This window comes from Crocodylus siamensis, chromosome 14 (genome assembly GCF_052110815.1).
Source record: "Crocodylus siamensis isolate JL-2025a chromosome 14, ASM5211081v1, whole genome shotgun sequence".
NCBI lineage: Eukaryota > Metazoa > Chordata > Crocodylia > Crocodylidae > Crocodylus > Crocodylus siamensis.
Genome location: NC_143408.1, coordinates 26,084,670 through 26,111,483, shown reverse-complemented (window position 1 = coordinate 26,111,483; position 26,814 = coordinate 26,084,670). Strand labels below are relative to the sequence as shown.

Genomic DNA, 26,814 nt, shown 5'->3' with positions numbered 1-26,814 from the left:
CTGTACTTTGATTCAGTATGGAGGCAAGGCCAGTGGCTGGTTTGCTAGGGTAGCACTTGGCATTGTGTTAATCCAAGGCCAGCCTCACTAGGAAATAATCACAAAAGCAGCATGTGCCATTTGCACTATTATATTTTAAATCTGAAGCAGATGATTAGGGCAGAGGGGTTTAAAGAAGAGATGAATAAGAAGGGGATGTGAGAGAAGTAAATGAAATAGCGAATGCTGAAGGTCAACTGTACCCCTATTTAGTCGGTCTCAGAAGACAAGAACAAAGTGACATTTGATGAAAGTGAAAGACTGCAGGCTTAACTACTGGCACCTAGAACTACACTTCTGCACAGCTGATAATTAACCTGTGAACCTCACTGCCGCCAAAATGCAGTGAGACGGAGAGCTTAGCACAATTAAAACAAAGGACAACATTTAGGCAGCTAGTGAGAGCATTTACAGTTAGTTTATGTATGTTTAAAATAAATGATACAGGGAGATAATCCCTCCTGCTTCAGGGCATAGCTGAACCATCAATTCACAGCACCCGGAGGAGCTGTTTCCCTCAGGGGCAACTTCTTCCATAGATGTCCACAAAGGGGGCTCTTGCCCTTTCTTTTGAAGCATCTAGTATTGGCCACTGTCAGACTGGAAACTGCCCTGACTGGACCACACATCTAAATCTGGTGTGACAGCTGCTGTGGTGGCAAGGAATTAACCCATAGGAAAAAGCACTGTAATTTGTAGGACCCCAGAGAACTCAAACTCTAAAAAGCTGCTTTGTTCTTCTGTTGGTACCTAGGTTTTTAGCAAATCTTCACTTCCTGGGGATCTGTTACTGTTTCACCAAGCAGTTTGGGGAGGGACTGAGAGTCTGCTTGCTCTCTTTGAATGACTTTTTGTTAAGGAAATAAAGACCAACACGAACTAGAAAATGAAAACGAGGACCTGTATTCATGCCCACCTCAGGACTTCTAAAGCCCTTGCACGTGTTTCACGGAGGAGCTGAGGACTGCCATCCCGTTGAGCTCTCGCAGCTGAAGAATGTGCCTATAACAACAACAACAAAAAGTGATGTGGGTGATGGCATGGGACAGTCCAAGCTTCCCTTGCAAGCTATCAAAAACAGCTGATGTCAAATGCAGGAGATTCCCTGCACGAGGAAGCAGAGAGGCCTCACACAGTTATGACAGCTCCTTGGTTTGCAGAGGGGAGAGAAGAGCACTAAGCAGAGAGGTATTTCACACCAAGTCCAAACAGCTTAATCTAGCATGGCAGATGTCTAACATTAGCAAGAGGAGCAGAATGAGCTCTCTCCCTTCTCCACTCCAGCGGGACCTGCAATAAACATTTCCTGCTGTGAGCGACTGCTTTGGGAAGTCGGTCTGACCAGTAGGTGTGAAGTGTTCAGTCCTTTGAAGCCCGCATATTATCCTCACACTCCCTATTCAGCAGCCCAGCAGGCATGGAGAATGCCTGTGCTTCTCTCCTGTGTCTAGGCTGCTGTGCCTTCAGTAACTAATGGCTGGTTGGCAGCCTGCTAGGACCCATCAGCTTCTCAGCAGGCAGCAGCTGGGATGTTCTTTCTGGACACTTACATCGGTGTTGTGCTTTCAGGTCATTTCTGTGACCTCTATGCTTTGGTTTGCTCTTTCATTCCTCCCTCCATTCTTTCAACACAAGCAACTTGGTAGAGCAATGTAAAATGATTCCCGGAAAGCAGCCTGAGCACACCCACAATGAACAATGCAGAATGCCACTGCCGCCTGGTTTGGCAATGTGCATGGACTTTCTCGGGCTCCTTGGGACCAAGGCAGCTCTGGAGCTTGAACCTTCAGGTTCCCTGTGCTTGTGAGGACCCAGAACCTGCGGTCCCAACTCCCCCACTGGATTTATGAGATGGGCTGCTAGCAAGAAGGGTATCCTAGAGCTGGGAACAGTCCCCACAACAGAAAAGCTTTCAGAGAGTTGGTCAGCACCTAGACAACAGGGGAATACAGAAACAACCCCTCCCCTCCTAAGAAATGGGAAAATGAGACATAGGAGAAAGATGTGGCCTACCCTCTGGGCAGAGACAGAGAATGCTCCAGTATGGGTCAGGGACAATCCCTGATGAGAATCCCAGCTGGAGCAAGGTCATGGATATTTTTGAGGGCATTCATACAAACCATGTCCCTCCCACAGCACCTACATGGCCCTGAGAGGGCAGCATACCTTTGCTTACTCTGGATCCATGCTTCCAGGTCCCCTATCTTTCCCAGTGGCCTTTGCTAAGAGAATTAAACCTCAGCAACAAGTAGGAGGCTCATGAACTCTGGTGCCGCAGTGATTCTGTTTCGTACCATGCAGCACAGGTTGGAAGGGCCCCAGGAGTAATGAGCAGCCCAAAATACCTTGGCTCAGCAGTACAGAGCTTCCCGAGAGCCACCGCAGCATTCTCTTGCACCATGGTTTTCCTGGCATCCCCACCGGCAAGCTTCAATAACACCAACACGATGTTGGAGTTCAGCAAGGACGAGGCAGCTCCAGGCACGTCGAGGCACTGGCTGAGGCAGAAGGCAGCGTTGCCCACAATCAGCTCGTTCTCTGATGCCAGCAGCTGCAACAGCACACTGAAGTCTGGGAGAAGCGACAAGAACAAATAAGAGAGGCTGTTACAGAAAGTCAGAAAAGGATGGGTCCCAGCCAGCTGACAGAAAGTGCTTCCTGTCAGCAAGTCAGGACAGATGGTGACACCCCAATCCCATGGGGACAGCAGCAGCAATTCAGCTCTCAGAACAGAGAGAAGAGAAGAGAAATTAAAGGGAAAGCTAAACATAACCAGGTCAGTGTTGGGAGGGGTTACAGGCCGCATGCATGCGACTAACCATGTGTACCTGGGCTCTGGGAGAAGACTGAGCAAATCCCGCACCATGCCCATTTCAGGGAATGTTACTAACACCAGACCATACAGGAGTGTGCTCTCCCACCATAGCTCAGGAAGGCCACAAGGCAGAGGAACAGGTGCACTCATCAGTCTCCACTCCTCCAGCTCCAGCTCAGGTGCCACATCCAGGCCAAAAATGAATGCCGCTGAGCAGGATGGCAGGAGACGCGTGAAAACTGTGGAAGAAGTTTCCCTATCCTGTGCCCTGAGCATCCTGCTTTCACTGCGTTCTTGCAGCTTGCTGATCACAAAGTACTGCATTGAGCAGGCAGCCCTGTAAAGATGGAAATGCCACAGTGGTAGGACTATTGAAACAGAGTCAGATCCTCAGCTGGCATAAATCAGCAGGGCTGACTTTAATGATGCTACACCAACACACATGAGCACAGTGCTTGACCCACACTCCTGCAAAGGATTGCATGGTTATTGCAAATAGTGGCAGCATCTCTCAAGCCAGAGCAACCAAGAAGTAGCTGGCAAGGCCGCTTTAAAAACAATCATGTTTGCATGTGCAGAACCTTCCCCTGGGGGCTGAACATGTCTGCTCTCATTTCTGCACATCATCCCTTCTGTTCCCCTTAATCACATCATGCTCTCTCTCTTTCTTTCCTCCTGCTGTCACAGTAGCTTCGGAGAAGCAGGGCTGCTGCAGACCACAGCAGTGGCACTGATAACGATCGTTTCAAAGCCTGAACTTGCTGGCCCGGTTGGAATGCAGCTTAATGTCAGAGAACCATAGCTTGACCCAAAAGGGCTCTCAGCAGCGAAGCACTGTCTGAGCCAGCAAACTGAGATGACAGCATCAGAAAGCGACTTTTCAGGAGCTGAACACCCAAAGCTTGGTGGGAAAGAACGACATTACAGGACTGTTAACGACAGAGTGAAGCAAAGGCTCCATCTATGCACAACGCCAATTAGCAGCACTCACATGGTGCGTATAAAGGGAAGAAGAGGCTGCAAGTGGTTTTTAATGAGCTACTGTCCATTGGGTTCAAGCTCCTTTGGACTCTGCTGCATTCTCCCCTGGACTGCATCACACCTGGCTAGCAAGACTTTCTGAGTGAAAGGTCTGACAAGACTAGTAGCCAGCTCATCACCTTGTGCCCTGTGGGATGTAGGATTCATTTCCAAATAAACTCCAACTTTATTATGATGCTTTCCTCTTGTCTCATCATGTCACACTTGCCCTGCACCTTGCTGTATCCTATTACTCAGCTGAATAGAAGAAATAGAGCAGCACCGACTTGGGGATAAAACAGTCAGTAAGATCTGCATTCAGCCTGTCCTGAGCAAAGACTAACACAGCCCTGTGACAAGGGCTGCACAGTGTCTAGGGGAAGCTGTTTAAACCACAGGGCCCAGCAAAGAAAATTTCACTGAGTTCTGGATCGGAGGTTGCAAGACTAAGAACGGCTGCTGGTTCCAGTCAGGTGCAGTGGATAAAGCACCGGGAGATTCAGGTTCTATTTGCATATCTGCTACTCATTGGGTTTGTGATCTCAGGCAAGTCTCTCCTCCTCTTTCAACTTCAGTCTCTCTCTCTCTCTATATATAGATATATATCTATATATCTATATATATATATCTCTCAGAACTAATGCCTGTCTTCTTTCGCTCAGTGCTTTGGAGCTGCAAGAATGATGACTAGTACATGCATGTAACCAGCAGCATTCTTCTCAGGAAAAAACCTGACAGGAGTTCAGCTCATGCAGAGGCAACAGGGCAGGGAAATATTACAGTAATATTTGAAGAAGAGACGTTCAGCTTGACAGGTAGCCAAGGGACAATAAAGACATCTAGACAAGGTGCATATGACCTAAAGAAGACGAGGGATGAAGACATGCCACACACATGCAAAGGGACTGCCAGCTGGCGATATCACCGCTCACTCTCTAATTCATGCCAAACTTTCAACATGAAGTTGCAAAGATTTACAGATGCTTGCTCCTCTGGAAGTCAGACCACTTGTTCAGAAGTCTAAATACTGGTTATGCGTGCCTTATTTGAGACTCTTTAGCCGCTCCTGATTTCCCACTAACTCAACTAATTGTAATGAAATAATGTTAAACAAATTTCTCCAAGGCTGGAAATCTGCATAACAAATGTGGTCCCTCTACTAAATGTAGCTTCCATAATCCCTGCTCATTATCTAATGCATATATTTCCACCTGCACACAGCTAAAAGGCTAATTAAGTATGAGGCCAGGAGGTGAAATGGCACATTGTTCTGTAAACATGCCTGGATCCCTGGGGGAATTGGACAGAATTAATGTTCAGCTCCATTCTAGAGAGGCTGAGACAGTTTGGGAAAGGTAAGTACTAGGTTAACCCTCTCCATTCAGCCGGAGGTTAGCCAAGCTGTCACTTACTTTTATCTGACTTCATCACTTCCTCCCGAGCCTGGTTGCTGCTTTTGGTACAGACTGCAAGTGTCTTTATAGCGTAGCTGCATGTGATCTGTCCGCCAGCCTGGATTTTCGTTAAGATTAAAACAAATAAACAAGCATGCACATAAATTTACAGTTCACATATCTCAACTCTCAGTAGAACAGAGAGAATCTCTCAGGTGCCAGAGGGTGTTTACAGATGTTTTATGTCTGGGCATGAATACCAAATTGAGACTCTTCTAATGGGTGCTGAAATATATGATCTCTGCTCTCTTTAAACATATTAGCTCATAACTGTGCTCAGACACAGACTTTCAATGACTCACACCCTCCTGCTATAATCTTCTGACCTTTAATAGGACAGCCACAGGAATAAATCTGCCAAGCAAGTTTATATCAAAAGGACATTATCAAAATTGAATACCTGATGAGGGAATCAATCTATCAAAGGGCAAGATTTACTAGTGAAGGGATGGAATAGACCACTTCCTTCACACTTCCATGCAGAAAACTGGCTTGTTCAACCGTGCACGTTACAAGACTAAATCATTATAGAGGTGAAAAACTAATGTACCTGCCACCGAGGCACCAGCCCACTACTGACGCATGCTATGAAGGGCTTTGGGCTTGTACAACACATGGACAACATTAAACAGCACCTGAGAACACATCTGCAAGACTAGCAGCAATCATCCTCTCCTAGACAGAACACATGTACAGACTTCAAACTACCAAGGCTCTGGCATCAAACTCATTTCAACCCCATGGAATTCCTCCTAGCATTGCAGGACAAATTACAAAAAGCTCTGCCTGGTGTTACTGCACTGGACCACGATTATTATTTGATCCATCCCTTGGGTCAGGATGTTCCTGTGCTGAACATTAACTGGATATCTATATATCTATATAGATATATAACATTATATGTTCAATTGCTCCATGTCTTGATCCAACAACCACTGAAGAGCTGATGACCAGGTTCTTACTGCCCTGCCACAGGGTTTGAGATTAGGATCCTAACTGTGGGCCTGTTCTGCAACTTGATCTATCACGGTGGACTCCTGTGGTTGCAGACGGCCCCACTGCAAGCAGAGGAGCTGCGTGTGAACACAGGCACCTGACATACAAAGAAACAGTTGAAGGACTGGAGCCTTAGCTAAAGACATGAAACAACAGGTGAGGAAGTCAAACACCGGGGAAAAAAGAGAAGGAACGTGAATGTAAAGAGTACAAATGTTTTTGCAGGAACTAACTGCGTGCACTAAACAGACCAGCAGCAACTCCAGGTGGCCCCTTGTTAAACCTTCTCAGCTGGCCACGATTCATCAGTATCACCATAAAAGTGAATCTAAAGGAAAGGACTTGAAAGGAAAGAGATTAACAGCCTCACAAATTTTGTTTTCAAAAAACCTATAGCTTTGGCAAAAGCAGAGTCTGTTATTTCAGACGCTTCTTTGTGGAAATTCAATTAATGATCTAAACTCATCTGCTGAACAGGAGACATAACATTATAAAAAAGCAATGTCCCGGTTAAGCTCACTTACTGGGAACCCCCACATTGTTCAATTTGCAGAGAAAGGATGGATTAGGTAGCGAAAAACTGGGTGTGACTATTACAGTCCTGGGGAAAAGCCTGAAACCAGGGAATAAGGCAAGTCGATTACCTTCAGGAATTTCATCATTTTCTTCACCACGCCTCCTTTCACTGCCTCATCAACTGCTGATGGACAGGTGGACAGGACACGACTTAGAATTCCAGTGGCTCTCTTAATGAAGAGAGAAAGAAAAAAAACAAGGTAATGGCTCTTCTCCTGGAGAGAAGTGATTGCATTGCTTGCCCTCTGTTCCTTTATTTTGACTGTAATTCCATTCTTCTGCTGTAGTAGGAGGCTAGATATGGTGAAAGTAGTCATTAAAGTGGCAGGAAAAAATATGTATATCCTTACACACGTGTAGTTACAGCATAATAGCTTTAGAATGGCACTCTCTTTCACATGTAAGAGAGACCCAGCTCAACATGACCTTATTGTCTCAGCCTAGGGAGCAGCGAATCCAAGATGACAGCTACTCAGCACAGTTCCCTGCAGCTTAGCTTATGGGAAGAAATTTCCAGTAAAAACTAGCCAAGCACAGCTACCACTGATTCAGAGGAGCAGTGAATGAAATCACTGAATGGGGCTCAGCCAGAGCAGAGATAACTCCCAGCTGGGACCACATCTGCTCCTACCAGCGTGTCTTGGAAGGGCTGATGTCTATGGGATTTAGACACACATCTAGATGATGACACAGCCCCTTCAGAATCATTTACAGAGAAGAGCTGAAAAAGGCCCCAGCTCTGAAATTCTCCAGCTGCTGCTGCTGCTTCTTTGCTTCTGGATTCAGTTCCTGGTCTTCCGAAGAGTTTTAACAGACCATCCTGGTGACAAAACTTCATGAACACTAAGCGCCCCTTGTATTTGAACATGCAATCAGGAACAGAGCTCTGCAGACAGAATGCTTTTGTCCTCCTCTAGGTCACTATCCCATTTGTAAAGCATCTGAAAGTTTAGAGGGACCCACTTACTGTCACAATCCTTCCAGCTTTGCTGCTAAGCAGAGACAAGCATTTCCTGCCAATATCCACAGCAGACCCCTGAAATGAAAAGCAGTAGTAGACATTCAGGTCCAAAGAGAACACAATTAAACTTGCATTAAAAATGGTGTTAAAGAGACAGCTGCACTTCAGGAAAGCTTCTGAGGGAGACTTTCAAAGGCACAAATGGCAGGAAGCTAGCCAAAAAAATGTTCTCTTTCATCTGTAGGTCTTGTTTAGCTTCAGAGAGTTTGAGATCAGGCTTTCCCCTTACCATCATGAATACATTTGAGATCAGGAAGTAAACAGACTGTTTCATTCATGGACTGGGGTGAACATGCACCACTTGGATTTCCTCTAGTCAGGTAAAAGGCACATTACACATAAATGCTTAAAAAAAAAGAAAACAAGGAGAAAAGATTCCTGAGTTCCCTTCCCTTTGACCCTCTTGGCTCTGTAAAGCTATCACATACTTTAGTGAGGGGTTGCTTGTAAGAGCCTGAAGGGATGAGGGTGTCAAGTGACCAAGTACCAGCGTGCCTCCAAGCTCAGAAACCTTCCTGCCTGCACTGCAAGAGCCATCCAAGATGGATTTCTGACCCTGTGTGAGTAAGCTCTCTCTCCAGTGCAGACCACAAAACTCTCAATATCCCATGATAGCATGAATGTAGCAACTTCCCTCAGCCCCCACCAGCCTCCTTCCCTATTTAAATGCTCTGCAGCTGCAAAGACTCCTCAGTTCCTGCACTGCACACTGGATCACATGCACAGCAGTAAAAAAAAGGGGAGGGGGCTTGGACCTGTTTGTGAACTCTGAGGCTCTGGATAAACAGTGAAAGGAAACAGGAGGTTGCAGAGGGACACCCACAGCCCTCACAACCCGTACCTGAATAACCATATTCGATTCCAGGGATAAGTTCATCATCAGGCCCAGCACTGCAAACAGACATTCTTGGTACTCTGCAGCACTACCATCAGAGCAGCACACCTCCTACACACAGGGGAGAACAGAATATTCAGTATCCAATTCATCATGGGAAGGTTCAAAATATGCATTTCCTCATTCAACCACTCAGCATCCCCCTTCTCAGACTCCCAAGGACCTATGAACCTGCCACAGAAAGGTCCACAGCAAGAAGACTCGCCCATCTGGAAGAGACCTGCCGAGTCAAAGTGGAACCACCTTCACTGGTATTCAGTGGCTCACAACTGAGCAGCCCTCTCTCTGCCTGATCCCTAAGGTCCACTGTGAGATCTAATGGCTCCCTGAACCCAGCACAGAAAGGCACATGGCAAGAACCTTGATGCTTCTCCCCAACCTCAAAGAAATCAATGGGGAAGAAAGGAATTTATTTAGTGCAGTTCTTGGCCAGGAGCAGAGGCATCACAGCCACCCCAGGGGAGAGCAAGATGCCCAAACTGCAATGACAAAGAGGCACCTAATGCAAATCCCAAACCTGCATCACCACAGACTGACAGGCAATTAGTCATCATGTGTCCCAGCCATCCCAGTACAAATGATGTCCCTAATTTCTCTAGTCCCCCTGACCGGGGGGACCTGTACTGCTTATGTAGGAACTTCCAGGGGGCAGGTATCAGCTTCCAACTCCAGTATTATCCTGCAACCATGCTCACCCTCACCTCAGACATTGCGCAACAGGCCACAGTTCTATGTATGAGCTTTCCAGTACTGGCATCCAAACTATTTGGAAGCAGCACCATCTTCTCTGCTCCTGAAAGCACGTGCCTGTTGTTTTGCAGTGGCTGAGAGCAGAACTCCCCATGCTGTCTGGAATAGCTCCATACACCACAGAAGGCAGTGGGGCAGGGTGATTTCCAGTACACCATGGCTCACACTGTAACAGGATGTGTGCAGTTTGCTGAGGAGAGACATGCAGCTGATGCATCCACTCCTAGATAGACTTTGCTTCATGTGGAGCAAAGGAGCACGGGATGCACATCCTGCAGTGGGCTCAGGAATTAAGAAGCAAAGGGCAGTAGCTGAGAGGCTGGCATAAGAATGCAACGCAGACGGCAAAGGGTGGATTCGGACCTGCAGGGTTTGAGGGTGGTTCCAGCACCACTCCGGCTGTGGGTGGAGACCTGGCTAGACTTACCATCAGCTGCAAGCAGGCCTGCCAGCATTCCTGACTTTCTGCCATCTGCACCCGGATGACTGCATCACTGCACAGGTCCCCCATGACAGCGATGCCGTGAGCTAGGGCTGCCCGGTTCACCAGCTTGACAGTTTTCTCAAAAAAAAAAAAAAAAAAGAAAAAGAGCAAGAATGTTTGAGGAGAATTAGGATGTTCTTTTCTTACTCCTAGCCCTACTGCGGTGGAAGTGGCAACAGGAAAGCCACTTGCTCCTCACCACTTTCAATCACAGGCACACCGCACGCTGTAGGTTACCTCAGTCAGAGCCACACAGCAAATCTCGGTGTGTTGCTCTGAACATTTACTCCGGTGGTGTTAGCAATTGTCTCTCTGCACCTTGACATCCTCTCACTACCCCACTGGGCACAAACAGTCTGACAGCTCCAGAGGGAAGGGCAGAGGTGAATCCATACTGTTACTGCTGCAATCTTCTCTGGCTTATTTTGGACAGTTGAGAGAGGAGAATTTTTTCTTTCCAGTTCTCGCATAATGCAATGTACTGCTGATCTGCCCTCCTGCTATCCCAGTGGTAGGCCTCTTTGCAAATAGTCCTTTAAAGGATCAGGGTTTGTGATGTGAATGAATGACAGCTGGAGAATGGACCAAACCCACCAAGTTCATTTAATCTGTAATCTAAAATTGCCTTCAAACCCAGATTGCGGTCATTAGCAAGAAGTGGATTTGCTGGGGTTTGTGTACTGACTGGCCTAGACAGGCCCTTCTGTGACTCCACTTGGCAATTCCTACTGTTCTGTAATACAGGAGTCATTTAATTCCTCACACAAACACAGAGAAGTGGAGAGGCCTCCTGAGCCATTGAGCCCACCCCCAAGGAATCTAGCCTCAAGCCAAAGGGGATTATTGCTAAAGTAACGATACAAAATTTTCAAAGAAAAGAAGAGGTGGAAAACCCTTGGCCCCTTTCTTACCAGCATCTGGACGAATAATGGCAAAGTCCCCGTGGAAAGTTTGATGCGACACTGGATTTTGAATCTGTTGGCAAAACAATACACAGATTCTTGTGGATCAAGGCAAAATTCATATGCAGACAAATGCAGAAAGAGCCGGGCAAATTTTATTCCCTGGAAGAGAGCAAATTCCCTGGATTTTTCGCCAACATCCTGTTTCTTACTATTTTGCTTAAAGCTGTTGTGATGATGTAAAACAGAATCAAATCAAATTCTGTCCTCTTTGACTCCTATGCAAATATGAGAGTCTGACCTTGGTCTGAGCAGTATAAATTAATAATTACATGATTCTCTTTGGTATAAAACTATTTCCATTTCTGCCAAAGCCTCTCATCTTATCTATTATGTTAACATATGAAATGGCTCTTTGTCTATCCAGCACATGGCAAGTGTGTTCATCAAAAAGCTCAGGAAGTTGATGTTTTCTAACCTAGTGCTATGAGAACCTGTGATAAGTCTCAAAACACAGCACGGAAGAAGTCAATGGTTTAAAAAGTGCTACTTACTTTTCCTCCTTCATTAGGTCAGTTAGCAAGTTCATGGCACAGATAGCCCTGGTGTCGGGAACCTTGATAAATGCCATAAGCAGCTGCAGCCACCTGTTCAAAGACAATAATTTTGTACGACATCAGAAAAAACACTGGTGATGGTTGTATTTTCAGGAGTACCTAAATGCTTTAGGTGCCAAAACCCCTTTCGCTTCCAGTGGGATTTTGGCATGTTGACTTAAACCTACATTTCCCCAAAATTTTTATGACCTGAACTCCCTTGGCAACAATAAGAAAATGCCTAAATCCCTTTGGGAATCTAAACCTTATCAGGTCCCTAGCTCTGTACAACAATGTAGCTGGACTGACTTCAATAAAGCTAGGTTAATTTACACCAGTTGTGAGGGCAAATCCTCAACCAGTCATCATTTCCAAAAGCTCCATGGTATATTGTACACTGTCTCTCAACCGCCTGGCTGCTGACCACCTTCTAGGTATCTACTGGTCATGGCACATCAAGGTAGAGTGAGCCTGCCATGCTGAAGAATATAACCTGGGTATGTATTAATGTGAATATGGTTTCAGTGGAACGGGCGTGGGAGGCCAAGAGCAAAAGTTTGACATGGTATGCCGAACAAACATAACAGTCCCTTTGAGTCTTCCCAGTGAACTGCAGAGCAGTGGTAAGGCTTTTGATCCACCACCTGGTAGCAGCGAGAGCATCACATACATCAGTCACCATTTCTACTCTCCAAAAGGCATGTGTGCTGCTATGTGCTATACACTTGCAAAAATAGCACAATCTCCAGGAGTTCCAACTGCGACCTCAGCAAAATGATCGGTGTTTCTACAGAAATGCCAAAGGCTTCCACTATAAAGATGTTAGAGCTCAGCATAATGATCATTCCACAGTACAAAGAGTCGCATCTCCATTTTTCCTCCTTCACATTCAAAAGACAGAAGGGGCGACTTGAGCACCTCATTCCAAAGACTGTGCCAGCAAATCCTGCACACAAGTGAGCAATTAAATGTATAACTTCTCACTCATGCAGGCAAATATCTAGTCTTCAGGCTCAAATACTATCTGCTATAAGTTTCCAATGACCACAGTTGCACTTTTGGGCACTCATGTATCTCTGTGAATCAGTCCCCCGTTTCTTCTGTCCATCCTAACTCTTTTTTAACAATCAGGCCCACAATCTTTCCTCAAAGGGTGATGGAAATGTTTTCCAGACCCATGATATTCTAGACCAGAGCAGTATTAATCAACTGTTCTATATAACAAAGCATTCAAATTTCCCCTGAGACATGGCTCATTTCTTTAACCTTCCTTTTGATGGAAAAGGTCTCGGGATTAATGCCTTACACACATTACTAAGTTTGTACATCTGTTCAAGAACCTTTTTTTCTATTCATCAATTATTTTGAATCATTTAAGCTAGTTCATTAAAATTTGTTTCCTGTGTAATTGTACAAGGAGATGACGGTACAGTAGGAGAGAGTTAATAGACTGTGGTTTCTTTCTCCCTTTTGTGAGTCACAGAAATGCTGCAGTACTCATACATTCCAATTATTGAATTAGAAGAGAGACTCAGCTTGAAGCTCAAGCCCCTCAAAGACAGCAACGTAAGCACTAGGTGAAGAGCCATACAAATATATGTACTTCCATTATCTTAAACAAAAGTGAGTAACTTGCATAAGAAATGGCCAAAGGTTATAAAACATTTCTCAGAAACCCTTTGCATTCAGTTGCCATAACGTGTTTGTGCCTGAAGGTCGCCATACAGTGCACACAGGAACATCTTCCCCCACACACCTGTGTTCCTTGAAATCAAGCACATCACAGTGCTGCTCTTGTCTCCAACATTGCCAGTGGTTTAAGGGCTTTCACTGAGTTACAAAATATCCAGTGCAAGGGAATTCTGGGAACAAGGCGAAGGGCTCAGACATGGCTTGCAGGGTCACTGAAGTTATTTGGTACTGAATGATCAATATTTAGTGTTGGTGAAAGGAGCCCAAGGTCTCCACAACCCTTGGATTAGGGAACACCGGGCACAGGGATTGCAGAGGCCTGGGTTTAGCAGCTTGCTCAACAACAAGCGTCCTGTGTGACTTCAGGCAGGTGACAGTCTCTCTGTGTCTCAGTTCTCCATCTACAAAATGGAACATTTGCCCTCCCCTTACTGCCCAAGGATGTTGTGGGGATGGGTAGATTAAAAGATTTCAAGGCACTCAGACACTGTGCTGATGGGGATCATAAAGGCACCCATGATAGCTAAAGCATGAACTTCCATACCGTGTTTCTCTCCTGACTGCTAGCAAGCTTTAGAGAAGAGTGGTGTGAGGAGTCTAAATAACTCATTTGGTCCTTGGACTCTAATTCTGCCCTCTGTGGTGCTGTTTTCTGTCTTGGGTACCAAAAACCAGAGAAGGGAATAAGACTGCCACTGTCATCTCACATAAGCTACCCAACAGACACTGACATTCAGCTACCGTCAGCCCGGCCTGGATTCCAATTCCAGAGAAGCTCTTACCTCTCAGCCGGCCCTACCAAAGGCTCTCCCTCATTTACAGGATAAAATTCGCACCAACCCTCAGTGCAGAGATCTACTGCATATTTAGCATTTCTTCCATTAAGGGCATGAGTATCACATGGCAGAGGGAGCCACAGAAGAGCAAGGAGGAGAACTTAACTTCTGGTATTTCTCTCCTAAGTTAGAAGCAGGTACTACAGCGGACCCATATGAACCTGGGTAGCCCATAGAGAACAGTGTTAGAAATTCCAACCAGGACTGAAATTCATCCAATTTGAGCACGGCTCAAGTTGCAAGTCTCCGCTTCCTCACGGCAAGTTGAGCACGGCTCAAGCTGCAAGTCTCCGCTTCCTCACGGCAAGTTAAGTGTGAGCTCCTTGTCAATCTTTCATTCAGTGGCAAGACTGTAAGGGCATTGCTTTTTTCTGGATGGGAAAGGCTTGCATTACCGAGTTAGGTCCTGGTGCCTGAGCAGCAGACACCTCCCGTTTTCAGTCTGAGAGTAGAGAAATAGCAATGCCAGTGTCTCCTTCTGGATCTCAGGCACCTCAGAGGACAGAAGCTTGGGAAGCTGCACATTCACATCAGGGTGGGTTAAGAGCATTCGCTGATTCTCCTCTGAAAAAGAAAAGTTTCATTGAGGTACACTATGTCATCCAAACCCTTCTGTACTGACAAAGTCAGCACCTGCAGGAAAACCATTACACAGCTTTTAACACCTTCATTCCACCCGTTTACAGGCTCTTTCATTACGTGACTGATCGGTTCTTCCATGTGATACTACTGCAGCACAAGGCAACTACTCAGACATTCCAAAATGAACAGGGCAGTTGCCTTTAACATATACATGTGATGCTCCAAAGTCTGCATTAGCAACAGCCCAGTCCTTTGAACATAGGCTAGGTCATATATGATCCACGTCAAGGCAGATTTTGGTCCCTGGACTTCGAAATACTCTGGGTTTTCCTCTCAACATTTTTAATCTTGCTATTCTATTAGTCCACAGCTACAACTCCACAAAAAACAAAATGCTGAGGGGTCTTGCTTGAAAACCCACTGGATACTGATTCCTCAGTTGTTAAAGGATGTGTACCCTCTCATCCTCCAACAGCCTTTATAGGGGGTTCTGCCTTGCATCGATATTACCTGGTTAAGGAACAAAAGGACAATACAGTTCCCAGCAGAGCATAAGCTAAAAATATTAACTCAGGAACTAGCAATGATCCCAGGATGGGCAGGAGTTTACTCTCGATCTCTTTAAGCTATCCACTGAAATAGATTGGTACTTCATTACCTGGGGGACACAACCAAAATTGTGGTTGCTGGTAGAACTATACCTCCAGCAGTTGCATTTGACCTATAAATCTTTGCTGTGCAGTGAGGTCTACATCCAAGTGCTCTGGGGAGTGATGTTCATTGAAAACAATAATTTCAAACACAGTAAGTGCCATATTAGCAGTACATTAACAATGATTAATGTTGATTACACAGCTTTACCATTCCCAGTGCAGACTGCTTGCCAGAGGACAAGTAGAGAAATAGACAGATCCACTTCAGCAGTGTTTTTCCTCTCTGCACAGAAGCCCCTAAAATGGAAATATTAATTATAAAACAGCAAAGAAACGATGAAAATGCAGGGCTCTTTGGGGATGGGTCTGGGTAACAGAGAAGGTGTTACTTGCCTATGGGCAACACAGAAAGTAACACTGATGGATGCTAAGGGAATCCCCAAAAGGCAGCCTTGTGGAGAAATTCAAAGAACTGCTCCCATCCCTTCAGCTTATGGACACCAACTGTTTCCATGCTGGAGCATCTCAAATTGGCAGAAATGTCTGGTCGCCATGCCTTCTGCCTAGCATTCTGTTCTTACTGTCAATACCAATCACAGCCTTGCTTAAATATGCCTCAAGCAAGTCTCTGTCCAAAACAACTTGGAAAAAGCAGGTCTCAACACTCAGAAAATGTCTTTTGATCTCCTGCAGAAAGTGTCTCCTCCCAGCCAGGAGGAAGATCAGATAGCAGAGGGATCTTAAAGCCAAATAAGTTTGCCAGATTCACTGATCGATTAGTAACATACAATGTAATAGGCAGCTATGAAGAACAAATTATAGGAAGCAGAAGGTACAAATCCTCAAGGACGATTCTTTCTTTTGATTACAGGGCTGAAAGTAATACCTGAAAATGGTTTTACAGGCCATGTTAGAGAGCGACAGGGCAACAGCTAAAGGTGTACCTCTGACTGCAACAGACCTGCACCAATTCACGCCAGGTGAATATAAAAGACGTGGCTTCACGCATTTGTGTTTTTTTTACCTCAAGTTTTACAAACCCTCTCACCTTCTTTGCTGACAAAATACAAAGCCCCTCTCCCCCCCACATACAACAGGGGTACCAAGGAGAGTAAAAACCAGGCCTGATGTACTGTAGTGGTTTTCCCCTCACATCCAAAAGCATGGTTTGTCAAAAGGTCGCACCAAAGTCAACACATTTGGATACTTAAGCTTTTCTGTCACATTATCTCTTGAGCATTTCATCTGAATTTCATAAGAGGCGATTGTGTTTCTTCAAAATGTCTTTTCACTTCCTCATGCTGTAACACTCCACTGTTCTCCTTCGGAGAGGCCTTACCGTCTTATGACCTTGTTGTCATTGATGATACTGAATCCATTGTTTGTTCTAAATAAAGTTTGTTCAGTGCCTGGAATGAATTCAGAGATAACCAAGTCAGCCCCACCATCCGTCTGGCTGATGTATCATCGTGAAGGCAGACTCTTGCTCTCCTGGCATGGAGCGTTAAGTGACAAGGTCACAGAAGCAATAGCTTTGGCAAAAAGGGAAAAAGAAGTGTTTGCGCCACATGAAAACAATCCTCAAAACAGTATCTGGAGCAGAAACAGCAGTGAAGCTAAGGGGCCAGCACTCTGTTTGGATCTGTAACTGCACACTGTGATTTTAATTTAAAAGGAGTTTTCAAGCAAAATGGAAATGCCAGACTAGGACTTGCAAACCAGCAGATTTTAATAGTGAACTGTGTTTTAAAATCAATTAAACAACTGTTAAAGAATCAAAGCAATACTGGAGTCCAGAGGAGATGAAGGATGATAAAGAAGGAGAAGGCTAGTTAGCTCAGTGAGTCCAGGCCCCTGTCCCAGGAGAAAAAAGCGCCTTCAGACAGGATCTCTCATACTCAACATATATTGGAACAGTCTTAACCAAAAACTCGTAAAGAAAATAATATACATGTAAGAACAGATCCTCATATGCCATCAGCTGTGCTTAGGTGACCTAAAACTGGCAATACATCTCAAATTAAACAGCAAGAGTTGGTTGTTCCTTTACTCATCTGTTAAAGCCTGGGCTCTGGGTTTAGTTTCAGACACAATGGCCAGTAATTCTCCGCCAATTTTAGCCATGTAACCTCTTGGCTGCAGATTTCAGCAATGTTACCAACAAATGAAGTAGAAAACACCTGATGTCAGGACTTTCTGAAATTTCAGTAGCAACGGGCTCAAGTTGTCATGTTCACCTCTGAGATGAATGTCCCAAAATTCTGAGTGTCTTTGCCTCTAGCATTCCAGCCGGGGTCTGTCTAATGCTTTTCAAACCCAGTATTAGCTACCAAATACAAAATGCTGGTGTCTTCTCTGATCATTTGCATAAAACTACCAAGGATTACTGCACTGCGACAAGGACTGAACTACAGTGCTTAGTTTAAGAAGAAAGGAGGATTGGAGGGTGCTAAATGGATTTACACGGAAACATAAAATCATGAGAAAAAATTGCCAGCTGCCTTTAGCCACTGAACACTTATCCTTATTACACAAGCAATGAGGTCTCTTCTACTATGAAGCAGCATATAACTCTCACCATCGTTAAAGAGAGGCCTGTGCTCACGTATTGCAAGGGAAGAGAGAGCTGTCTTGCAACGTTAAGTTGACAAAGCAAGCCCTTCGTTTTGTTCAGCAGTGTGTGCCTGGTTGGCAAGCATCTGTGCTCACCACTGACGTGCCAAGAAATACTGGCATATTCTACACAAGCATTTACTGGCCTACAACACCAACCTTGGAACAGTGAATTATTCTAACAGAGGAAGACCAGACCCGTGGACCAGACCCAACTCCCCTTCAGGACTTCCACTGCCTGAGATCACACCTCATGTTTCCATACAATGCAAGCAGGTATAGCATAAAGTACTCACACTCTCTTATTGCTTCAGTCAAAAGTCTAATGCCACCTGCATAGTAGAGGGCATTCTGGTCAGCTCTGTCGAGCTTCTGAAGCAACTCTTTCACAGACACAGCTGTTAACTTGCCAGACTGAAATTCCTCCAAGGCTTTCTCTTCTTCCATTGCCGCCTTCTCCTGTAAGTCTACTTCATTCAGGCAGCCTTGAGAAGCAAAAGAAAGAAAAGCTGAAAATGAATTCAGTGAAAGGGCAATTTCTTGAAGCAGACTAAGGCCAGGAAAATATGGGAAAAGCACATAAAGTCTTGGGGGGCTAGATGGAAATGTCCCAAGGCTACAACCAAAGGGGAGTGAGTGTGGCCTAGTGGGTTGGGAAGCGTCTGGTGTTCCATGTGGAGTAGTTGAAGGAAAATGACCCTGACTGAGATGAGCCACGTGGACAGATGAGCGGAGACTAGTTACAAGGAAGAAGTCACCCTAACAGCAGGCTGGGGAGAAACCTCTGCAGAGTGCTTTGCAGAGGTGGCAGCTGGGGTAGAATTTAAATTCCAGTTTTAGCGTTGGACAAAGGTACTGGAAGGACCTGGGTTTTGTCTTCTTACCTTTATACAGGCTTTCCTTCTGGGGATCAAGTTCTAAGAGCTTCTGATAGCACTGCCTGGACTTAACAAGGGGATAAAAAGACATTAAAGGGAGCTGAAAAAAGAAGGGGAAACATGCAGCTCAGACAACTAACATGAGAGGACCTGATCTAAAACTGCTGAAGTTAATGGAACGAGTCCTGGGGAATTCAGTAACATTTGAGTTTGGACCACAGTGCTGCCATCTTTACTCCCCAAAATTCTTCCCTATCTCCACATTAAAAATTGAGCAGAGGGAGGGGGAAAAAAAAATCAGATGACTCTTCCTACTGACACTTGCAATGTAGGAAAGTGGGCAGTAGGCAACTTATAAAATAAGTTTTATAAAGATGCGAGTGACATCCATCTGCAACAATGCTTGTTGAAATTATCTAGCATGAAATGTCTGATGGATGTAATCCCTCATGAATCGCTATTACTTCAAAATTAGAGACAGCTATCCAAAACTCTGCCCATAAGCAAAAGACAAGAGGCAGAGCATCCCCAGTGAGAAATGAATCAATATTTGCCCTCAAGTTAATACTAAAAGAAGCACAGCTGCAAAACGCAGCTCCACATGCCATGACAACTAAACATTATAGATTATTTTTCTACCAGTGCTAGCATGAAACTCCAAGCAATTTAAGAACTTTCTCTTTATTTTTACTGATCAGGGAAAAATTAAATAAATTACATTTTACGAGTAATTAAGTTGCACCATTTTACGAGCAATTAAGTTCACCATAGGTAGGAAAAGCAGAATGAAACGGTTTATGCCACGCTTACTTCATTAGGGGCTTGGAAAGATTAATGCTAATACAATAATGAGATCTTCACGAGCACTTTTCATTCTGACAGATCTCTCAACCTGAAATATGTTAAGGACCACCTCAGACACAAATGAAATGCAGCCACCCATGTGAAACAGGGCAGCTTTGTAATAGAAAACTCATGCCACAGAAAGCCATTTGGCAAAAAAGAGGCAAAGCTTTTCTTGTTCAACAGCATGGTCAGGGCAAACACAGATATCGTTGGCAGAATGCAACTGCCAGAGGTGGAATCTGGTAAGGACCTTATTGTCTTAGGAAAGTTACTGCGGATTGAAAATACCACAGTTTTATAGCCCATCTGAGCTATAGCCCTTTCAGCAGCACTGCGTCCGTTCCTCGCCACATATTGGAGCATTGGAAAATACTGGAAATGTTGGAGCATATTGGAAAGGTTGCCACCTCTGGAATCTCTATCAATATACTGCGTAGAGGTCTCCCAAACATTAATACAGCTGAGAGCTGCTTTAACTTTGGAAAGCTACTGGGGCCCCAGTACAACTTGCTGTTTTAACTACAAGGCAAATTCTATGCCTTCTCCTATCAGTAACCAGCATGTCCTTGGCAGGAATCTATCCATGCTTTTAGCACACGCTGCAATTAGGAATGTGCAGAGAACTCTGTCAATCTGTAGCCACACAAAGCTGAGCAGTTATTAAAAGAGAAACAACTATTACAAGTTGTCATTACCATGTAGACATGTTCTCTAAGTTTTTGTGCAGACATATGTAATGCATATGGCCTGTAACACTAACACGGGATGGAAGGTTTATCGCAGAGCTCAATGATGTCTAAACCAAAGCCAAAGGCAATATGCATGAGCATGATGGGCTACTGCTTGTCAGATTAAGACCAGTAATTTGTCTGGCGTGCCTTTAGTGCCAGACCCAACTGGCAGCCATGCATTTTGCTAATATATTAGGTTAAACCTGGACTGACTTCTTAAAACACAGGGTTACTCCGAGTTTACATCTAAGTAACTGAGAACTGATTGTGGCCTAGTGCCTACAACGACTATGCAACTTACCTCACCGTAGTGCTTCAGTGCCAGGTGAGCTTTGCCCATGTGGAAATAGGCTTTCATACATTTTTCATTGCACTGGGTCAAAAAGAATTATTCATTAAAACTTTTACACTGTTGAATCATTAAACACTTCTCTCTCTCTGGTTTGTAACATTATAGCAACTACACCAAGCCAACTCTTCAGATGGAATGGGCTGCACTTCACATGAGGCCGGCAGACTTTTGTTTCCTTGAGTAATGCTCAGCCTTCCTTTTGTGACAAAACCAACTTCTGGCACGCGGTCCTTTCTCAGTACGTGCCTCGTGAGCTGGCTTGATCTAAAAGACTGGCCCATTTCTGACAATGAATGTCCAGGAATTCGGACTTTAGAATATATAGCGTGTATCTAGATGGACTGTCTACAAAGTGTTTGCAATGGCTTTCCGCTACCTGCTCACTTCCATGTATTCATTAGCATTTGTGAGTTAAATAAACAGGGTAAGTAAGTTAGATTTCACAAATACCTCACATCAGGACACAGCACACGCATCTAAAACACTGTTCTGCTGCACAGACTAAATTATACCTGACAAGATCTTCCCTTGTTGTCTACTGAATCTCGTCTGCCTTCCTGCAAGGGTTGTAATTTTCTGTGTGACACCTGCTCTATGATTAGGAGAGCTCTAGACTCAACTGGCACGGTAATATTAGGAGAGATGGAGAAAAACAAGATGAAAAAAAACTTTTAAAACTTCAATACCTTTGCGGTACTGGCCTTTATGTTCAAATGATCAGACCAGAAGCCTGAGAACTGCTGGCTAGAGAACAACCTGAACCAAAATCATTCACTACCTGTTTGCCAACAGGGAAAACAAATAATTGAAAAGCACAAAGATGGGTCCAATTCAATACGAACTTAATACTGCTGCTCCTAGAGCCATTTACATGAGCAATTAGTACAGGTATGCATTTCTGACAGTCTTTATTGTGTAAGCTAAGGCTAAGTCCTCTTACTGAATTACGTGTATGATCCTCTATTTCTGTAGCACCCTTGCCTGAATTTGCTCTAAGAATCACCAACCGCACGTTGCATTACATAAGACTAGCATTACTCGCAATTTAAAATTTCGTATCTCTCTGGAGTAGCCCTGCCAAAAATGAAATGAGTTCTAATTGTTTCTAGCTTTGATGATTTTCTTACACAGATAACAAACAGCCAACTCCAAATGCTGACGGACTGGCTGGCCTTTTCCATATCAGCTGTCTAGCAGAAGAATATTAATTTCCTCATAAGACAGAGCTGATAGTATTAATGATATGACAAAGTCACCTGGAATTTTATAGGGATCAATGTTTTAAAGCCACTGCCTTTGCTTTTGGCTGACATACATTAGATTTCTCCTCTTTTCCAACACTTAGGAGGTACTTTATCATTTCAAACTTTTAATTACATGTGTTAAACCTGAAAAATCTGTTGCATCAAGACAGCATTTAACATGTTCAATAACCCTGTGGCGAGAAGTTAGTTCAGTACCGGTGGCTCATCTCAACCCTTAAAGGACTGCTGGAATCTGAGAGATGATGGATCATTTTATCTCCAAAGAAGCTACCACTGCACACAAGCACCGTCCTCCTCCCCCTTCCAAGGATTTGGGCAGACTTGGAAAGACCTTGGCAAGGTTTGAGCATTGCTCGTAGCCCTTTGTAGCCTGTTAACCTGTGATAAATTTCACCTCTGTACAATAAGTGCATTTGCTGTGGGTAAAGCTGGATTATAATGTCATTCCTGAGGACTGTCTGCTGGTGTCATCAGAATCACCTCTGGGGTAACTAGCTGCAATGTCAAAGTGCTGAATTCTTAGACATGGGCCTCTCCCATTACAGGGGAAGCATCAACTGGGGACATATAAGCCAAGGGGGACCTCTAGCTTCACAACTGAGTGGCCAACTTAAAAGAGTTAAAGATCCTATCGGCAGCAATGATGCAGCACTCCACAACACCACAGCTTGTCACCATGGAAGTGATGCTGATGGCAGGATCACACAATTCGTGAGAAAAATCTTATAATCAAATTCTGCTGTAAATGCGCTTATTGCACTTTGTTGAAATGCCGCCAGTAAACAGGTTTTGGCTGCCAGTGACATGCAGCTCACATCGCTGACACATTTCAGTCTCCATCCTAGGAACTGACTGACGAACTTGCAAAACAGTTACCTTTAAAGCCCATTCACAGTCATTAATGGCCTCCTCATACTCCTGCAACTTCATGTAAGCCTGAAACCAAACCAGGACAGGTTACAAACAGCAGACATATCAGCAAGAAGTCACATACTTAGCATGTCTACAGCATTATCCATGTTCAAAGCAGTGTATAAACATGAACTAATTAATTAAGGCAGTAAGTTTTAACCCATGGGAGTGCCGATACATTGATTTTTGCAAGCAATTAACCGCTACTCCTTAACCTTTCTGATGGCGCCCTGCAACTGTTCATCATTTTTCAAAATTAATTAAAAACAAGTCAAGCTCAACATTCACGCAGGTCTGAGCCAAACTGAGGTAGACAGGAGACAGGTCCTTAGTCAATGAAGAAAACCATTATTCATCTTTCATAATAAAATGAAGCCTGAAAGAATAAGCACCTGGCTGAAATTCCCATCACCGGCTAATACAGCAGCAGGATGGAGCCGATCATCACCTGTGAGTGATGTGGAGACCTAAGGCAACACACAGAGGAAGGCCCAGGGCAAACTACCATATTTTCTGTGCCTCATCCCTGTTTCAGCACATCTACCACACACCCGGCCCCCCAAAGCTGGTTTGGGTTCACCAGCTCTGTGATCCCTTGTTCCATCAGCATGTTAGTGCGGGCTATTTTGCACCTGAAGCAATACATGGCAGCAAACACTCTGCAGCTGACCTGAGCTCTGTTCGTGTACAGCTCTGGCATGTCCTTCCGCTTCTCCAGCCCTTCCGTGTATCTCTGGACAGCTGTGCCATAGTCTCCTTTACTGAACGCATGGTTTCCCTTCTCTTTCAGGGCTGCAGCAACAAGAGACACAGGTTTTAAATGTCATTTCTTCCAGCTGTAAACGCAGGAAACAAAGGCCATGTTCTTCTGCTGCCCCCTATGCTAAGAACTCCCATTCCCTCTCCGCTGTTGGAGCAGTCTTCACTGGCATGTAACAGGCTTCTCTCTATGTGCATCAAGAAGGCTCTCTATATTTACACTTCAGGGCCAATTTCTCACCCCTTCCCCCAAATTTCTCTTGCTCCCCCAGCCATGGGCATCCTTATCAGACGGGGGACAGCCAGTGACCGCACCAACTCAAGTGAACAGCCAGGGTTCCCTTCCACTCAGTGCTATGAACAAAATCAACATGCACAGAAGCGTGGTTAACAGCCTGGCTCAGCTACCTCTTAATTCAGCTCTGCTCCCTCTAGGCAGGGCTTAGTCAACATCAGACATCTAAAAACTTCAGCAATTACCATTCGCTAAGCCTTCATTTTTCTTCCTTCTTCTAGCTCGCTCTCTTGCATCCTTCTCTAGGGCTGCCAAAAAATCACCTTTGAGCAGAAAAGTTAGGATGGCATTTCAGTTAAAAAAGAGAGAGAGATTTCCTCATTAAAAAAGCAAACCATGGATGAGAGAAAAGTCACTTCTGAGCTACAATTTCTCCACAAAGAAAATCTTAAGGGGACATTTCAGTACTCTGATATTAATTGGAACGTAGGTGATAAGCTATTACACATAAAGGCTGTAGTACTGCTCAAGATTTGCATACCTGGCTTTTTAAGTAGCTCATCTCTAGGAGATGGGCCTGTATTTTAATTCAGAATAATGAGGCTCTTCGGTGAGAGCTGGGGAACACCTAGAAAAACTTCCTTGCTATGCAAAATGCAGCCAAGCGTATAGGACTCTTTAATGTAAGCAATTACAGGTTTGATCCAGCCTTCATTAAGTAAAAAAATTCCTACTGACTTCTGTGGGAGTAGGGCTGGGCCTGGCATGAGACAGCAGCAATATGTGCTCTAGTTTTCTCTCTACAAAAAACTCATAGCGGGTTAATGACTGAAGAGAAGAATGCCATCCTACCTGGGTTTTCTGTCTTCACATTGTGGGTGTCCTGAAAAACAAGGAACGCGTGACAATCACACCCAAACACATGCACAAAACAAAGGAAGTTTTGAACTGGAAAGAAACCACATTACTCTGAAGTACAGGAGTGTGGATCACATATATTTCTGAAAGTATATCAAAATGCAGTTCTGTGACAATGTGTCTCTCAAAGCACGAGCTGCATTTTTAAACTTGTCAGAGCTAATCCCATCAGGAACATTTAAAACCACAGAAACAGAGAAAACAAACAAGTCAATGCTCAGGCCGCCTCTTTCAAAAATCAATTTGGCTAAGAATTTCTGTCAGACTCTTCACATGCCCCAATTCACTGCCGCAGCCTGATGCTTTCAACTGCCACAACAAGGAACTCAGGCAGACTGCATAATCAAAACATGCATTTTAATTGTTTAATTGCCATTAAATATTGATCGTTGTTAATTATAGCAGTTGTATTATAATTGCTTACTTATTTAAGGAGATCAGGTGGAGCAGCATCTACAACCAGATTTGCAAAGATGTTTATGCATCCAAAAAAACAGAGAGATGCCTTGTGGGAATTTTCTCAAGTGTCCAAACAGGGTAAGTGCCTCTCTCCCATTGGTGCCTAGCGTTTGGACCCCTTTGACATTCCCACTAAGTATCTGCCTACATTTTTAGGTACCCAAATACCTCTGAAATACTGCACTCTTAACGGCTGAATCAAACCCTACGGAGATCAGTGGAAAAATTTGCACTATAGTAGCCACGTGTTGCAGGATGTCAATGCCTCCACCTGACTTCTTATATGATTAACACAAAGCCACCTTCTTTTGACCTCATGTAGCTTGAAAAGCCACAAGCCTCACCATGTAAAACATGACATGGGGTACTCTCAGATATGCTCCCATGTAAGGAAATTAAACATGGGCTTTGGCTTTGTTTGTGCTATATGTTAGCTATGCTTATTTGCTCTGAGTCTATACATAGAATCACAGAAAATGAGGGTGGGAAGGGACCTCCGGAGGTCACATCTAGTCCAAAGCAGGGGCAGCCCCAACAACATCAATCCAACCAAGGCTTTTTTGAGCCAGGCCTTAAAAACCTTGAAGGATGGAGACTCCCCTGCCTCTTTGGGGAGCCTGGCCCAGTGCTTCACCACCCTCCTAGTGAGAGTTTTCCCTCATATCCAACCTCAACTCCCTTTGCTGCAGCTGGAGCCCATTGCAACTTGTTCATCACCTGCCCCCCCGGCTCCGTCCTCTCTGCAGCCCCCTGCGGGGAGGTGACGGCTGCTGTCCAGCCCCCTCGGCCGCTCTTCGGCAGACTCAGTCAGCCCAGGTCCCTCCGCCTCTCCTCACCGGCCTGCCCTCAGCTGGCCTCTCTCCAGCGTGTTCACGTCCCTCCTGTCCTGGGGCCCCCAGCGGGACACGGGCTCCAGATGCGGCCTCCCCGGGGCTGACGAGGGGGGATCACCACCTCCCTCCATCCCACCGGCGCTCCCACTTGTAAGGGTGCGGGGGCGCATCAGGAACCCGGAGCGTGCTCCGGCATGCAGGCACACAGCGTGACGCTCCTACGGCGAAGTCCGCGAGAGCCCCGGCGTGGACGTGTGGGGCGCCCGGCTCGCGAGCGCGGTCTTACGGCGGCTCGGGCGCTGATCGCGGTCCGGTTCCACCGCGTCTCGCATTCCTCCTCGTCTCCGACCGCCTCGGCTTGGAGTCGTGTCTCCGACTCCGCAACGGCCTCCTCCCAGGCGGCCGGGTCTGCGGAGCTCAAGCCTTGCACCAGACGGGCTGAAAACAGCAACGCAAACAGGCCAACGTGGAGCAGGCCGAGGAGCAAAACGGGCACCGCGCGGGGCCGGGGGCACCGGGGGGCGGGATCGGGCCCGGGGGCGCTTACTGACGTCATCCACGCGGCGCAGGAAGCGCTGGAGCTGCCGCTCGTCGCGCCGCATGGCCGGGCCGCGCCGCGCCCCGCGGTCGCCACGGCAACCGACGCCCGCGGTCGCCACGGCAACCGACGCCCCGCCGCCGCGCCCGGCCACCGTCCGACCC

General features: G+C 45.4%; 1 protein-coding gene across 3 annotated transcripts; it reads right to left on the bottom strand.

Moving 5' to 3' along the window:
* Positions 1–926: 926 nt before the first annotated feature.
* Positions 927–26,814, bottom strand: TTC12 (tetratricopeptide repeat domain 12). 3 transcript variants are annotated; one of them, XM_090027502.1, is made up of 21 exons: positions 26,660–26,814; positions 26,399–26,550; positions 24,755–24,785; positions 24,148–24,225; positions 23,579–23,700; positions 22,873–22,932; positions 20,681–20,752; positions 18,809–18,869; positions 18,221–18,409; positions 16,651–16,720; positions 15,520–15,608; positions 14,472–14,640; positions 11,507–11,599; positions 10,962–11,025; positions 9,994–10,128; positions 8,763–8,867; positions 7,868–7,936; positions 6,969–7,070; positions 5,287–5,386; positions 2,385–2,610; positions 927–1,041 (listed from the first exon to the last, which is right to left on the bottom strand). In XM_090027502.1, the coding sequence occupies exons 1-21, from the start codon at positions 26,712–26,714 to the stop codon at positions 966–968; spliced, it is 2,118 nt and encodes a 705-aa protein (XP_089883628.1). In that variant the 5' UTR covers positions 26,715–26,814; the 3' UTR covers positions 927–965. The 3 variants fall into 3 exon arrangements, with proteins under 3 accessions (XP_089883628.1, XP_089883627.1, XP_089883629.1); XM_090027501.1 differs by having other exon boundaries at positions 26,399–26,754; XM_090027503.1 differs by lacking the exons at positions 26,399–26,550; positions 26,660–26,814 and adding an exon at positions 25,245–26,025.